At 41.9% G+C, this 15238-nt stretch overlaps 1 protein-coding gene across 2 annotated transcripts; it reads right to left on the bottom strand.

Moving 5' to 3' along the window:
* Nucleotides 1-10: 10 nt before the first annotated feature.
* Nucleotides 11-14426, bottom strand: wasla (WASP like actin nucleation promoting factor a). 2 transcript variants are annotated; one of them, XM_083893311.1, is made up of 11 exons: nucleotides 14074-14426; nucleotides 11145-11279; nucleotides 10215-10301; nucleotides 9060-9156; nucleotides 8093-8116; nucleotides 3991-4201; nucleotides 3512-3554; nucleotides 2037-2190; nucleotides 1003-1619; nucleotides 260-368; nucleotides 11-146 (listed from the first exon to the last, which is right to left on the bottom strand). In XM_083893311.1, exons 1-11 carry the CDS (start codon nucleotides 14176-14178, stop codon nucleotides 85-87), a joined length of 1644 nt encoding a protein of 547 aa, XP_083749437.1. In that variant the 5' UTR covers nucleotides 14179-14426; the 3' UTR covers nucleotides 11-84. The 2 variants fall into 2 exon arrangements, with proteins under 2 accessions (XP_083749437.1, XP_083749438.1); XM_083893312.1 differs by lacking the exon at nucleotides 8093-8116.
* Nucleotides 14427-15238: the final 812 nt, after the last annotated feature.

A 15238-nucleotide genomic window follows, 5' to 3' on the forward strand; every position in this document is an offset into this window, starting at 1 on the left:
AATTTTAGTCAGATTCTGGAAGATTTCTACAAGATATTTTAGTGTAAGCGATAGGTTGGTGAGGGGCGGGGCGGGAAGGTGAGATTAGTCCTCCCACTCGTCGTCATCCTCAAAGTCCTCGTCTTCGTCGTCATCCTCGTCTTCGTCTTGGAAAAGAAAACACAAAATATATATTTAAAACATTAAAAGAAGAATGTGGAAATGAAGGAATCACACTGAGGGATTTAGCATCTGCTTTCAAGGAGCAAAATTGAATTACCTGAAGAATGGATGGCTTTGCTTCTCTTCTGCATGACTTCCATGAGAGCACCGACGATGCCCGCAGTAGGGGCCGGCGTCGGAGGGCTAGACTCAGGCTGATCCGGCACCTGCAGACAACCAAAGAAATCCACATCACCATGAGTGATACGGTTCTTTATTTAAAAACGAATATTGGGGGGAATTTGTGGCACAAACCTTGAAGTTGAAATAGAAAAGTTTTGGGCTTAAACTTGAAAACCGAACTACATTAAGTTTGAGTCTTACATTCAGAATATTATTCCATTGGCAAAAAAAAAAAAAAGGGTTTTTCACAGTATAATTACAACTCTTTTCACACCACAAAGAACTGTTTCGGGGTGTTAATAATGACAAAAGCAGCTCTGAGGAAAAGTATCATTAAGAGCCTCTCACTACTACTGCATCTTTGTGACAATATTATACCTGGAACATGAGTTTTAAACATAAACTCATAATCCTAATGAGAAGTTTTTTAAGCAAAGCTATGTTTTGCTTTTAAATAAAGACTTCATCTTCTCTGTTCAGCACAAATAAGATAAAATAGAATTCAGAATCCAGCTGTTACTACTTGGTTTTTCTCCTTTTCTGGCTTTAACTACCTGTATTGGACTGTATTTTGGTCTATAAACAGAAATGCATGCGAGTACTGGATGTTCTGTCAGTAATAGGAACATAAGAGGCATGTTGACCCAAAGACAAAGTTGACGACTGTGTTTGTCTTACGTTTTTGAGCTGGATTCCCTGTCGGATCTGGCCCAGCAGAGCGTCTCGCCCGGTGCCGGAGGCCGGCGCTCGGCTATTCTGCTCCACCTTCTTCAGTTGAGTTCCTCCCCTGATCTGCTCCAGCAGCGCCGACCCAGGACTCGGTGAATGAGGCGAGTCTCCGCCATTACCGACACCGTCCAGCTCTGAAGGGGGAGGAGGGCCGGGTGGTGGAGGTGGAGGAGGAGGAGGAGGTGGGGGAGGCTGAGCAGGGGCAGAGATGCCCCCACTGTTTACTGGAGACTGGTGGGGCTGTGATGTGATGGATGAGTGCAAGGAGGATGGAGGAGGAGGAGGAGGTGGAGGCTGGTGGTGGTGATGGTGTGAAGCAACGGAAGGCTGGTGACCTCCTCTGGTGGGAGGTGGAGGGGGCGGCGGGGCACCCAGAGTTCCTGGTCTGGAGGGCGGAGGAGGAGGAGGAGCTGAGGCGGGTGCTCTGGACGGAGGAGGGGGAGGTGGGGGGGGAGGGGCTCCTCGGCCCCCTCTGGATGGAGGAGGAGGCGGGGGTGGAGCCGAGCTCTGGTGTGGTGGAGGAGGAGGTGGTGGTGGTCCGCCACGAGAAGGAGGTGGAGGGGGTGCTGCAATGGGGGAACCAGAGGTGCAGAAGCAAGTTGAAACAATGACACTGAAGATGACAAAGATGTCAGCTTTGTTGTACACAAAGGTTAATGGTGGAGACTTTTAGAGCTGAAACAATTAATCCATGAATCGATTATTAATCAATTACTAAATTAATCATTAAACTAATTTGATAATTAATTAATAGGTTTTAAGCTTTTTCTGTTCTGGAAATAAGCCACATGACTTTATTCTTTGTGTTGTTATGAATACAAAGCAACTTAAATTTGATGGTGTGATGTACAGTCTCGAAGTGCTTGGTGACCATTGATTTGGACATTTTTAAAAAAGGTGCCAAAAACACCTGTACCCATCTCATTATATTCTCTGACTCGGTCATTGTGTGTGTGTGTGTGTGTGTGTGTGTGTGCTCTCACCCTGCCTCCTCAGCTCGTTCTTGACGGCCTCCACCCCTCCCTTCTTCTCGATGAAGTCGTAGATGACCTTGGACGTCTTTCCGTCCTTCAGCTGGGCTTCAGAAATGCCGCACATGTCGAACAGGTTCTTCAGTTCGGGGTCCAGGTTGTTCAGCTGTAAACATCAAAAACACCAAGAGTGTTTCAATAAAAACTGACGATGGCTACAGCAAATATGAAAAAGAAGCAACAGTTTAAAAACAAATTGTATACTACTGTCTCTCATGCAAACTGTTGTGCATCATGATCTAATCTAATGTGACAGTGTGAATGAGATGGTTCCTAATTGGTGGCTATTAAATATGTATTTTTTGTGCAGTACAATAATCCACAGGTCCCTGTTCCTCTGTGACTGGCTATGAACTGAAATTGTCCAAAATGAAGAAGACAAGTGAGCTTCTTCCCCAACAACACAGCAGTCAGTCTCAGTGTCAGTGTGACATCTAGTGGCCAACAAGCAGAAACACAGTTTTCCTCCAACACAGCAACAAACCATTGAGCTGCTGTTCATCATTGTCATGTTGGACAGCTATACTCTGGGTGAGTGGCTTGTTGTGCCTGTTAAAGCAAGGAAATTAGGAGCTAGTTTAAAGATAAAGAACAAGCAGCAATAAGTGCTCTGCTGACGGGGTCGCTCAGTCTCAGACTCCATCATGACAACAGCTCTGGTTGCACCGAGGAACTAGTCAGGCAATATCCCCTCTTCTTCATAGGTAAGTCTGACTTTGAATGTGCAGATTCAGTGTTTTCATGGTTCTCAAATGAAGATTTGTCTGTTTTGCTCTGAAATTTAAAACAATGTTATCAACCGTAAACCTCAATCTAGGGTCTTTAAGTATGTAAGGCGTAGGTCCCAAATCCTCTATAGCACCAATTAAGGTGAAAACAGGCAAAATTGAGTTTGACCAAATTTCCCGAAACTTGGTGGGAAGATGATATGGACCAAGACGAACAAAAAAAGTCGACCGTAACCATGGCCTGAACTCCACAGGAAGTCAGCCATTTTTAATTTTGGTGTCCATTTTGCCAACATACATCAATGAGCGAACTTGTCCGAGCACGTTTGTCTTACCGACATAAAAAAAACACGCCAATTTGTACTAGAAACGTCAGAAGACAAAATGTTGTAAGATTTGGTTCAAAATTCAAAATTTTGTGGCCACAGCAACCCTTGTTCTACTTATTATCATTATTATTTAATGTGACCACTTGATTTCTTCAGGACGCATCTATCAAAGTAGTTAATGACGCTGCTGCCTGATTCAACCCTCAACATTCTCTGTCCTCCAGCCTCTGAGAGGCAGTGAGATTATCAGTTAATATGCAGGAAGAAACAAGAGCCTATTGTGCGATTCATCATACAGCCACCACACACAGGTCACTATTGTGCTCCCATGTGCACGTGTTTGCGAGATGCGAATAGAGAGCGTACTCACGTCAAAACCTGTGTTTGGATCCCAGCCCACGTGACCGATGTGCCTGAGGGAAGACGGGGGACAGGTATGTGGTGAGATAACACACATACACGCATGTAACACCAGCACATCAATACACTGATGTACATCAACTATTTAGCATGTGCATGTGGGCGACCATGCGGTCATGATAGATAGTGAGCACAAACACGCATGCGCGTACAGAAACAGTGTGGTCATTGAAGGATCTCCACATGTTTACTGCTGTAACACAGTGTTACTTCAGTGTGAAGTCACATCCATTAACATTGGCACTGTCAATACCATAATGTTCTTAGGGATTCAGTCTTCAAAACCCTCATCAGACCAACATATATGTACTTTTTGGTGTTATGGATATAAAATAAATAATCAAATATGACTTGCGCACGCACACGCACACACACACACACACACACACACACACACACACACACACACACACACACACACACACTCACTGGAAGTTGCTGGGTGTTCCGATGTCGGCCTTGGTCAGCTTCTTCTTCTTGCCTTTGGTCTTCTTGTCCTTGCGGGTCAGACCGCCGTGGCTCAGCATGTTGTTGAGGTGGTACGGCTGCTGCTGGTGGTGGTGGCCGTGGGAGTTGTGGAATCTGACGTTGTTGATCTCCGGGTTCTTGATGTCCACTGTGGCCATGTGCAGAGCTGGACCTGCACACAGGGAGGGGGACATACTGTACCATGAGCCGGGGCCCCGACGCGTGACAATGAAGTCTCTAATTGTATGATAAGCGATGTATGTTCGACGAGCGCATTTGAATGTCATGTTCTCTTTCTGTAGAGGAGGAACTGTTTTCCATGAACACCACCGTCGAGAAGTTAAATGTTAAGACTCTTTAGGTAGGACGGGATTCTGGACTCTTTGAATGGATTATATGAAGAAACCAAGACAAAGGACATTTAAAGGTACCCTCTTTTAAACAATTAAAATGCCTATAATGGCATGGTCATGATTATATTAAAAGCATTTTCATTGAAAGTGTGTCTACGGCTTTGTTTTACACAAAGATTTTTGAAGATTCCACACAGAATGAGATTTTCTGCCTTTCTCACAGTTGCTAGAATTGTTCTTTTACATAAAGTGCAAACCAAAGGCGAACTCTTTACTGGCTCAGACTTCTAATTTTGTTTGTACCCACATGACCCCTTAGGGTGATTATGCTGGATTATCAACAGCATCAGCAACCACCTCAATCAGTGTCTTTTAAAGGTAAATGGTGGCTCAGTCTAGTTCTGGGGATGGGGAAGTTTGGGAACACTTATTTTTGGGAATGCAGGTCAGTTTTTGTAAAGTAAATCTTCTCATCCTCAATAATCCATGATATCCAAGACATCAATAAGACACTCTACCATGTCCCATCTTCAGCAATTTTGTCAGTCTGTTCTGACCTTTTTTTAAATCCATATTTTCTAAATGTAATGGCCAAGGAAGTTCCCTGTCCTTTTGTGGTCAGGCACACTCAGTCCTCGATTCCCTCGTAATCTCCACGAAAACCACAACAGCATCTGACAAATAACACTAATCCATCCACCGCTAATGCCAGTCTAAATCCCTGGAATCCCCCACAAATTCAAGGTCTGTGGCCAGAAAAACAGGCAACTCTGCAGGTAAAAGGGTGGAGCTGGACTGGAGATTGTTTTTTACACCTTTATGCAGAGCTGCAAGATACGGTGAAGATATGGGTCGCAGAGATGAGTTGTTCTATGATACTGATTCAAAAGCTTCTACACCAAGAAAGCAGAATATTTGGATCACATGCTTTGACTAAGTAACCTTTTACATCAAATGTCTGACTACAACCTACACAAAAGTTCGAAAGTCTTAGAAATGTCCTTATTTTTTAAGGAAACACAATTTTTTCAATGAATATAACATTAAATGAATCAGAAATATACTCTATACATTGTTAATGTGGTAAACGACTATTCTAGCTGCAAACGTCTGGTTTTTAATGGAATATGCACACAGGTGTATAGAGGCCCATTTCCAGGAACCATCTCTCCAGTGTTCTAATGGTACATTGTGTTTGCTAATCGCGTTAGAAGGCTATTGGATGATTGGATTTTGCAACTCTTTTGATGAATTAAAGTGTTTTAATGGGAAACACAAACATTGTATAGGTGACCCCAAACTTTTGAACGGTAATGTATAACTTCTCTGTGTACGTGGTTGCCAACAGCAGCAAACGTGCATCCAACTCCACAGCTTTCAGTTCATCAATGGACAACAATTGTGAAGGAGATTTAGCAGGATTTACGAGTTCTAGTAAGGTAATGAGTTAAATCTACAAGGGTCCGGCGTGAGCAGGCGTCTCTGTCTCTTCAAGGGTGTTTGAAGCAATGTTTTCACAATGGGGACAACACCAGTGCCTTCAACGTGGATACAGGAAGCTTAGAAACAACAACTAAACAAATCCAGAGCAACAACGTTGTCCTGGCAGTCTCGTGTTCCACAGCTGAAATGTCAGAAATAATCTACGCCACTGGAGACAAACTTCAATGAAAGAGACAACTCAGGCACAAATCCATGGAGTTGACGGAAGAGACGGCAGAGCTGTTCTGCATATGTTAATCCTGCTCCTTACATCTTCAGTGTTTGCCAAGAGTCAGAGGATCCAATGAAAGTTAAAAGTCTTTTGAGACTTGTGGAAGAACTAAATTAAAGTTTGATGTACTGGCTCACAACTTTGCTCATGTCAGTGTTTAAACGTAAACAACCAAACAGCGCTGGAAAGCTTCTGCCACTTCCTACCATCACTCATCTAGAATGACTTCTTCTAGGCAGCAACAGGACTGCTAAAATAACACACCAAGACTGGTGCCGTAGCTCATCAAAGACAAGCGAAACCCAGTATATGTAAAACAGTACCATACAACCTCCATGAAATGCAGGGTTTGAAGAAATAACAGAAAAGCATGTGGTCTACATATGGCACAGATGGAACTCCGAGTCCTACTGATCAGATTAACCTATGGAGGACTCTGTGTTGTGTCAGTGTGTCGTACTGTCTGCGAAACAATACTTTCAAATAATGTCAGAAATTGTGCTGGGACCGTCAACGGCTGTCAACGTTATCGCATGGCGCGTTTCCGTGACAACTGACCGGAAAAATAATGTGCGACATCATGTTTACACGACTCCGGATTGTTAAAATGAGTCTCTAAAGTAACGCTAAACTTAAAAAAACAGAGGTACACGTACGCAGTACACAGGTACGCTGGTTATTTGTAGCGCTGCTCTTTTCTTTTAATAAACAGACCGCTCCAGTTCGACTGTAGGCACGCCAACGGCGCTAAACGAGCTAATGCAGCTACCGGAGCTACCGTAACTGGTAAATGGTGCCTGGACTCCAGTGACGCAGCACGTAAACATGACATCACCCGCGTCTTTTTCCCGTCAGTCGTCATGGCATAAACACGCTGGAGGATAAATGTAGTGTAGGGTCACAGAGTCACTGATTCTTAGATGGATCATAATTATCGCTTAAAAGACTATTTGATGCAGTTTTGTATCCTCAGAGTTAAATACATTAATAGTGCTTAAAATGAACAGAACTAGCAGAGCAGTAATTATCGTTTAAATTCATGAACAATTTTCTGTTCAAATCAACTCTCAGTTCTGTTTCTGCAGGACAGCATGGCTTTAAAGGAGTATTAAAGCTTTAATAGATCTGGTCATGGAATACAATGTTTTCAAAGTTATTATCATATTATATAACTGTGAAATGTGAATGAATGGCAGGATACCCAGAGATTCCCCACCAGCGCATTGATTTGCCACAGCATCAATCAGCTACAATCCTTAATGTAGATTTAAGACACATCCAAAAAAGAAAAAAAAAAGGTGTGAAAGAAGCATTTGCTGGGAAACAGGCACAAAGTGGTTTTTATGTGAACTTGAGGACATGTGTATGCAGTGTGTATTATTCTGAAGAAGTGTGATTTCTTATCAGGCTTTGCTCTTATTTGTGACTTAAGAACAGCTTCAGAAGAAACTGAAAGGTTGAGCAACTGTCATAAATGGCAACAATGCAGGTTTTGATTCTTCATTCATATTAGATTTAGCTCATTGATACCACACCAGCACAACTAGACTTAAAACATTAATCACACCACTGTAATGGCCTTTAAATTAGGCTCCTTCTACGTTGCTACATCGTCTCTGTATCGAAAAAGCCAAAAGTGTACTCGCATCATCAACACAGAAGCAACCGCTCCAAGTGAGCTGCTTTCGAAGATGCTTTCCACATAATTATAAATCCCTGTTAAGGTTGCTAAAGTGAATCCTCCCCCACACAGCAGCACTCACGCTGATTATATCAAAATATGCATCATACAAGTGTGAAATCCTCTAAAAAGGCCCCCAAACGCAGCTGAGATGTTATGACTCAACCTTACATAACCAAAACGACAAGACAACTACATAAAACCATCACCCATTATTGAGCAACGACGAATAACAAATGTTAGTGTAGAATATCTATGTGTAATTAAATAATTGAAAACCAAATTTCTTTGATCATTAACAAGAGTTCAACGTACCATTTTTAGGGTCACCTCTTTTCTCTGCAAAAGAAAATTTTAACACCGTTATAGTTTCAGAACAACAAAACAAAATCCTGTTGAGCTTTTAAGCGATGAAAGAAGAAGGTGAGCTTTAATTTAAGATATAGAAATGTGTTTAAGTTCAGTTAGTGTGACGCAGTGGTGACAAGTTGACAGTTTTGAAGCCCTCATGAGTGTGTGGGCAAAACAGTCAGACAGTACAGGACAGTTCAGGAAGCCTTTGACAAGAGCAGAAGAGGAGAAGCAAAAGGTTTGGAAGCAGACTTGGGTCTAAACGTAAACCTCTCACCACAAGAAAAGTCTGTCTGCCTGCTCTGTGAGCCTTTGAACTCTCTGTCGTCGTCACAGTGTGAGCGTTGCACTTCAAAGTGCCAACATGCTGAGAGATGCTGGAGGGAAGCCAGAGGAGAAACAAGAGGAGCCCACAGTGCAGGGACACACACTGAGCTCAGAACATGAGCGACGAGAGGAAGAAGTGTCCCTCGCACAATCTCAACATGACAGCCAATCCCAGGAGGAGAACACGGTCAGCTGATGCATGTTTGTCCATTCTGTGGTGATGTGGGTTTGACCCATGTCACTGTGTCAGATATGCTGATGGAATATTCCCTATTTGTCAAATCATTTTCATGATGCAATTTTCCACTTGATGCTGGTTAAGATTGGTTTTCGACTTCTAATGATCCTCCTGTAGCAGAGGTGCCAAAAGAGACGGGTAGTGAAAAAGGTAACGGTCAATATAATGTCTTTGTTTCCACAGTCTACACTAGCAATAAAACTGTACTACGCTTTCTAAGGCTTGCTCATCTCCCTGACTCTGTCTGGACAAAGTGAAGCAGAGAGGTGTGGGTTTCAGATTGTGTTAGTAGAGAATGAGAGAAGTAAGAAATCAGAAGAAAAAACAACAAACACACACACACACACACAACACTTTTAAACTCACCAGTTTTGCGTTGCCGTCGGTTGAGCAGGTCGTTGATGGCAACTCTGAATCTTTTGGCCTCTTCTTCACTGGCAAAATTCAGACCGATCTGAAAGGTCTGAGAGGAAGAAGAGGATCCACAGATCAGTCAGAATCACAATGTTATATAATCAAAAACATCCAAACGGTGGAACTACTGACGTTTAGTCTCAGACTACAAAGAGACAAAGGTGATGCCCTCTGGGAAAAATGGAACACTTATATCTCAAGAAGAGGTGATAACCAGCCTTAATGCTATACATATTTTGGTTTTAAAATTAAATTACTATAATTTATGTGACATACGACCTACTCGCAACCCCTCGGTTCTCTCATGTTTTGTTCCCATGAGTGTCCACACGTATATGTGTATTTGTGTATATTTTACTTGAATACGAGTTTGATTATTTAGACACACAAGCTTGAGTATTGTACTTGAATAAGAGCTTGACTACTTAGACACACAAGTGTGAGTGATCATGTATCTTTGTCAGATCAGGTGCTCAGACTCGTGTACGTATTCTTTGTTATTCGTTTTTTGTTTTTGTTTGTCTGTTTTTTCTGTGCAAGAAAATGTGAAAAATAAAGTTAAAAAAAAAAAAAGAAAAAAAGAATCACAATGTTATGTATATTTTCTGACAATTAACCCTCCCTAATTTAAGCCATTTACAGACATGAGCTCCAGAAAACATCCAGGAAAAACTGTTACACGACAAACTCAAACAAAGCGAGAGATTTCTTCAAGGACAGAGACAAACAATAATCAATGGCTATTATGAATGGAGATATTACAGCTAAGCTACTGTAAATAGGATATTAGTAATGTAAATTCATTTTATGCAAATAAACCACTGCCTGAAGCAAAAATTGATTTTAACCAACACAGTTGCCTCAATTTAATTGTCTTGTTTGCTGGATGTTTACACTTTGTATTAAGATTGGTAATCTCTCTAATTTCAAGCGCTCAATCAGCCGAAGCTTTTTAAAGAGGGGGGACACATAATGAACCCCTGTGGCTGCTTCACTGGCTGTGACTGTAGCAAAAAAAACAAGGCAAAGCAAAACAGCTTAAGCAAACCCACGTTTAAGTCACACTTAATTGAATTGAGGTGATGGCAAAGATGGCTGCATACGTACGTCTCCTGCAAATGAGATGAAGTAGGATCTGGAACAGCTGATGGAGAAGTTGTGGTATAGTTCCTGCTCAAACATGATTTTCCCTTCCTGCAAAAAACCCCACAAAATATCTGTTACACTGTAATTTCTTTACACCAAGATTAAAGATTCCATCAACCACTGCTCTCACTTCATTCCTAATCAAATTCAAATAATACTAATTTTCTTCATTTCTTTTCCTGACGATTAAGTTCATATTTGGCAGTTTAATTAAAAATCTCTATCGATAGATCACTAAACTAGGGATGAAATGATTAACTGATTAATAATGAACTACTAAATTGTTCATGGTCCAATGTTTTCTTATTTTATTTAAGTAAAAAGTTCCCAGATGTCAGATTTGTTCTTAAAATGTGAATATTGTCCAGTTCCTTTGCTCCTAAACAATAACAACAAATTTGAAATGTTTTTTCTTTATCCTCCACCAGAGGGTCACGGGGGGTGCTGTGCCTATCTCAGCAGACATTGGGCGATAGGCGGGGCATCATGTGTCTTCTAAATTGCTGCTTTTGTGATTTGCTAATAGCATTTGTTTAAAATATCAAATTGTGTATCTAAGTTTAGTGAGACGTAAGAACACAACGAGATTAAGATTAGTCAGAAACTCAAACTGCCTATAACAGGCCCAGCAAATCCATGAGGAATATTGAACTGAGGTCAGCTGAAAAGACTTCCTGCAAAAGACACATCTGCTCGACAGTGACAGCACTAAATTTACAGTGTTGCTTCAATGTAGATGAACATTAGTCGAGAAAATGACACAGACATGAGAGCTGTCTTTGCGTCCAACACTCAAGAAACACTATTCCTTTAAGAAGTGACATTGGACTCTGCTCCGGTGCAGAGTTAAAACTTTCACAGATGTTTCCTTTACAGGCGGCTCTCACTCACTTTGATGTCAAACACTCTGATGAAGTAGGATCTCTGTGGGTTGTCTTTAACCAGACAAGCCACCCCACAGCATCTCTTCACCCAGATGGCGCTCCGGTCGGCCCCGTAAACCTGGACCACCGCTGAACACAGACTCTGCGAAGATGCGAGGAACAGAAAATAAGTTTGATTATCAATCAATATCCGTGTGCTTCCTACAAAATTATTTATAAGTGGTAGAATAGGAGTGAGTGAGTGAGTGAGCAGTCAGCAGAAAACTAACAGCTTGGCAGTCATCTCGTCCATTGTGCCCAGATTTTACAGACAGATCTGATTCCTTGTTAAATGCTTCCAAGATCCACGTGTGTGACAGAGCAGCCAGCGCCGAGAAAAAGACATCGATGCAGCGTTTATTAACCTTTATAAAACACAAGACGTGCTGACCCAAACACAGCTCAGATCTCAAGTCGCACATGATGCAACTATCTATACACTGTGGATCAAGGTCACCTCCTTTATCTGCAAAGTGGATCTCAACTGTGCACAGCACAATGGAGAAATGATTTAGGGTGTTGAACGCCGGCACTCGCTTGAATAATTTAAAAAATATCTAGGATTACAGCTTCACAACCAGTCAAATTACATCCATGTCTGTCCAGACTCGTATGTAATGAAGACGTCGAAGGAACTCAAAGCTGCTGTCAGCAGTGTTGTCTTTGTCTGACCTTTGCCTAACTTACGGTGTGCGACGCTGCACTTCACATTCCCTAAATCACCTCATGAACATGTGTGATGATGAGTGGTGGCATTTTAACAGCCCGACCTCACAACTCGACACGACTGCCACGCTAAAATGCTGAGTTCTGGGCACTGATTGGATAAAGAGCTGAAGGACGCTGGAAAAATGTCTCCTTGATTCACCATCAAATCCCTGAAACTGAGAGACCGGTGTCACTGATCAAACATGCCAGATCAGTAATAGCTGTCAGAATATCCAGCTGTTCAACAGATATTAACAAAAGTACTGACTGAATTTTGTTGTATTGAACATGATCATTATTTAAATTATAGCCAAATCACCTATCACCTTTTACTACGCAATTCTAAGTCAGGTTAGTGTTTGTAACGCACCATCCTTCCAGTGCGGACATACAGAACATGTAGAAACACTCGGCATCCGTTACAGTACAGGTGCATTCATAACAACAAGTCTGCATCTGATTTTACAAACCAACCTCAGGAGTTGAAGCACAACACACAGAAGAAAAGAACCATGGAGAGCACTGAGTGGGTTACTCTTTCACATCAGTCTCTATTCCAAATGAAACCATTTGAGTGTTTACCCAGTTGTCATCATGTTTGCATTTATGTGGATCATTTTACCCCAGACTGGATGCAGTTTGTATTCATTTCACCCTGCAGACAAAAGCCAGATATTATTGCAACGAATTTAACCTTCATAGAAGCTGCTGTTGTCAGCACCGTCCTGCCCTGCTTTGTGATTTTTGAGTGTTCTGCAGAAGACACGCGGTGTTAATTCCTTTGCCAGGTTTTGTCCCTGCTGCAGCAGAAAGTAACTCCCGCCTCTGGGAGAGAACGGAGGAAATGCCACTGGGCTGGTTTCTTCCTCCTCTGTGACTTATGAGAACAGGTCAGAGGAGCAACAGGAAACACTATTCGCCATGAAATCACTGCTCAGCATCACACAGAAAAGGTCAACGGTTGGCTGTCAAAGCGCTCTTGTGGGCTCTAACCCTGACGAGAAGAGAAGTATGCATTTAAATACACAGCAGACTCGTAGACTTTTGCAGGCTGTATGGTATGGTCTCTATAATTATAATTAGCCTATATTGATATGTCTATGCATTCTGCAAACACACCGAGCTTGATCATATAAAATTGCTTTAAAAGTTTTTTACCTTCGATATGCTTGTGTTTATCAAGCGTTGGTTTTCTGGCAATAAAGATGTTTAAAGCCAAAATTTAATGGAAAATAAAGCTGCCAAAGAGGCAAAAACCAGGCTTTAACTATATGACATTTATATTGCTTTAATAAAGATGGAGCAGGGAACTCAGTTGACTGATATGTGAAGTGAATAATTATTACGAGAGCTGGTTGATTAATAAATGCACATATTCAAAGCAGACGCTGATTTTAACCCAATCTTTCATGTCAAAACCAAGTTCTTTGAGAAAGTTAGGCTCGACCTTGTCAGATCAGTCCAAACTAGGATGAGGAGGTGCAGCAGGTCAAGTCAAGGTTTAAATAATTCAGATAATTGTTGACACTGATGGGGAGAAATCTGGCTATTTGATGGAGGTTGAATTATTCATTTTTTTTTTTTTTTTTTAAAGAAAATGAGCTTCACTGCATTTTAGACATCCAAATGACAAATAAATACATCTAAACATATACTATATGACATTGGCATTCTGAGTAACACGTAAAATAAGTAGAGAAATTATTTAAGGATACTAGTTTGTGATTTGTGTGACGACTAAACAGTTTAGACACAGGATTGCTGTTTAAACCTGACTGTTAGCCTAGCTGTTAGCAGGCAACAGAATAAATCTCCATGACAACTCAGCCACATCATTCACACAGGAAACTGTATTTGATGTTGTACCAGTACCAGTACCTGTGCCCCAGTTTTTTTAAAAACGTTAATTCAAAACAATCTGTTATTTAATGTAATTCTTATTTAAAAGTGGCACTTATTCGCAATGCATCAAAAATGTTTAAACACATGATGTGGCAGTATTCGTAACACTGAATCTAGGGTTGGATAAACCAGGACAACGAGGAAAATACCAGGTTAAATTCGCTGTCTATGATGGAGGAATAGCCCTCTGGAGATGAGTCATGGACCGGTGTGTTGACAGCCAGACAAGGTGCATATCCTGTACATATTGACCCAGGTGCAGGTGATAAACAAACGGAGGAACTTACGGAGCATTTCCTGCCCAGGTAGCCGAACAGGCACTCGTTCTCCTGCGGGGTCAGGAGGAGGGAGCCGACGTTTGTGAGCCTGCGGGGCGGCGGGTGGCTGTTCATGGCTCGTAATTTTTTTGTGGTTAACCCCCGAAACGATGCGGTTATTCACCCCGGTCGGGCTAAACAAACTCTGCTGATTACACAAAATCCATGCGGGCTCCGGTTGCTGGGGCCTGCAACCGGATCATCTCCGCTGAGTCCGACTCCGGGCTGGAGGGCGGAGGAGGACGGGAAGTGTGTCCCCTGGCTTGGTACTGGTCCAGAAAGAAGCCTAACTCCTTTGTTTGGTGCTAATTTATAAAAGTAATAACCCGTTGTGCATCTGCAGAAGGAAAAACGCTAAACTTTCATTCGGAAACTCCAGCAGCTGCAGCGGCGATGCGTACATCCAACATGGCAGCAGGACGGGATGGACCACTTTAAAAAAGAAAGGAAGGGGTGTTGATTTAGGCAAACTCCAAAACGATTCCCTATGATTTTGATTGAATGTTGAAAATGTCAAATGTGAGGACAGAAACATTAGCTTCTACGTAGACTTAACGTTTAAAATGCGTATCCTGTGCGTTTTCATTTCGCGGAGAGGTTAAAATGTCCTTGCTGACACAGAATGGTTCAGTCCGATGTGGCAGCAGGAATGCAGCTCTGGTGCTGGGGGGCGGAGGGGTGGGGGGGGGGTGGGGGCGGTGTGGTTCTGCATGAACCGGGGTAGAAATATGACGTTAAAGGGGAGGAGTCAAACGGTGACGTAAAAACGTAAATACATTGATTAAAAGCTGAATATGGTGTTTGTTTTCACGGAAAATGACAAAAAAACATCATGCTATTTAACCACATACTTAAATTACGGACTAATGAATTGAAAAAAAGCAAATTAAAAAAGCTCAATAATAAACAATCATCAATGTGATCATCATTTGCCCGAACAACATGAAAAAAAACATACTTTTGTCGTAGACAAGGAAATGGTGGACCATCATGTTTACCATCAGCTCATGCACCACAATTGTGCATAGTGGATATGAGTATGCAACACCAGGGTGACATGGCTTTTGATCAAAGACTAACATTTACCATAATTGAATTTGTGTTCATGCATTTGAACTACCACTTCAAATTGGCA

The sequence above is a fragment of the Microchirus variegatus genome (assembly GCF_963457635.1).
Source record: "Microchirus variegatus genome assembly, chromosome: 8".
NCBI lineage: Eukaryota > Metazoa > Chordata > Actinopteri > Pleuronectiformes > Soleidae > Microchirus > Microchirus variegatus.

Bases quoted from the DNA above. Each gene is read 5' to 3' on its own strand.
- wasla (XM_083893311.1), bottom strand. From the start codon at position 14,178: ATGAACAGCCACCCGCCGCCCCGCAGGCTCACAAACGTCGGCTCCCTC. The intron at 11,280-14,073 runs GTAAGTTCCTCC...GCATCTTCGCAG, and splicing joins ACCTGGGCAGGAAATGCTCC to AGTCTGTGTTCAGCGGTGGT. The intron at 1,620-2,036 runs GTGAGAGCACAC...CCCCCATTGCAG, and splicing joins GAACGAGCTGAGGAGGCAGG to CACCCCCTCCACCTCCTTCT.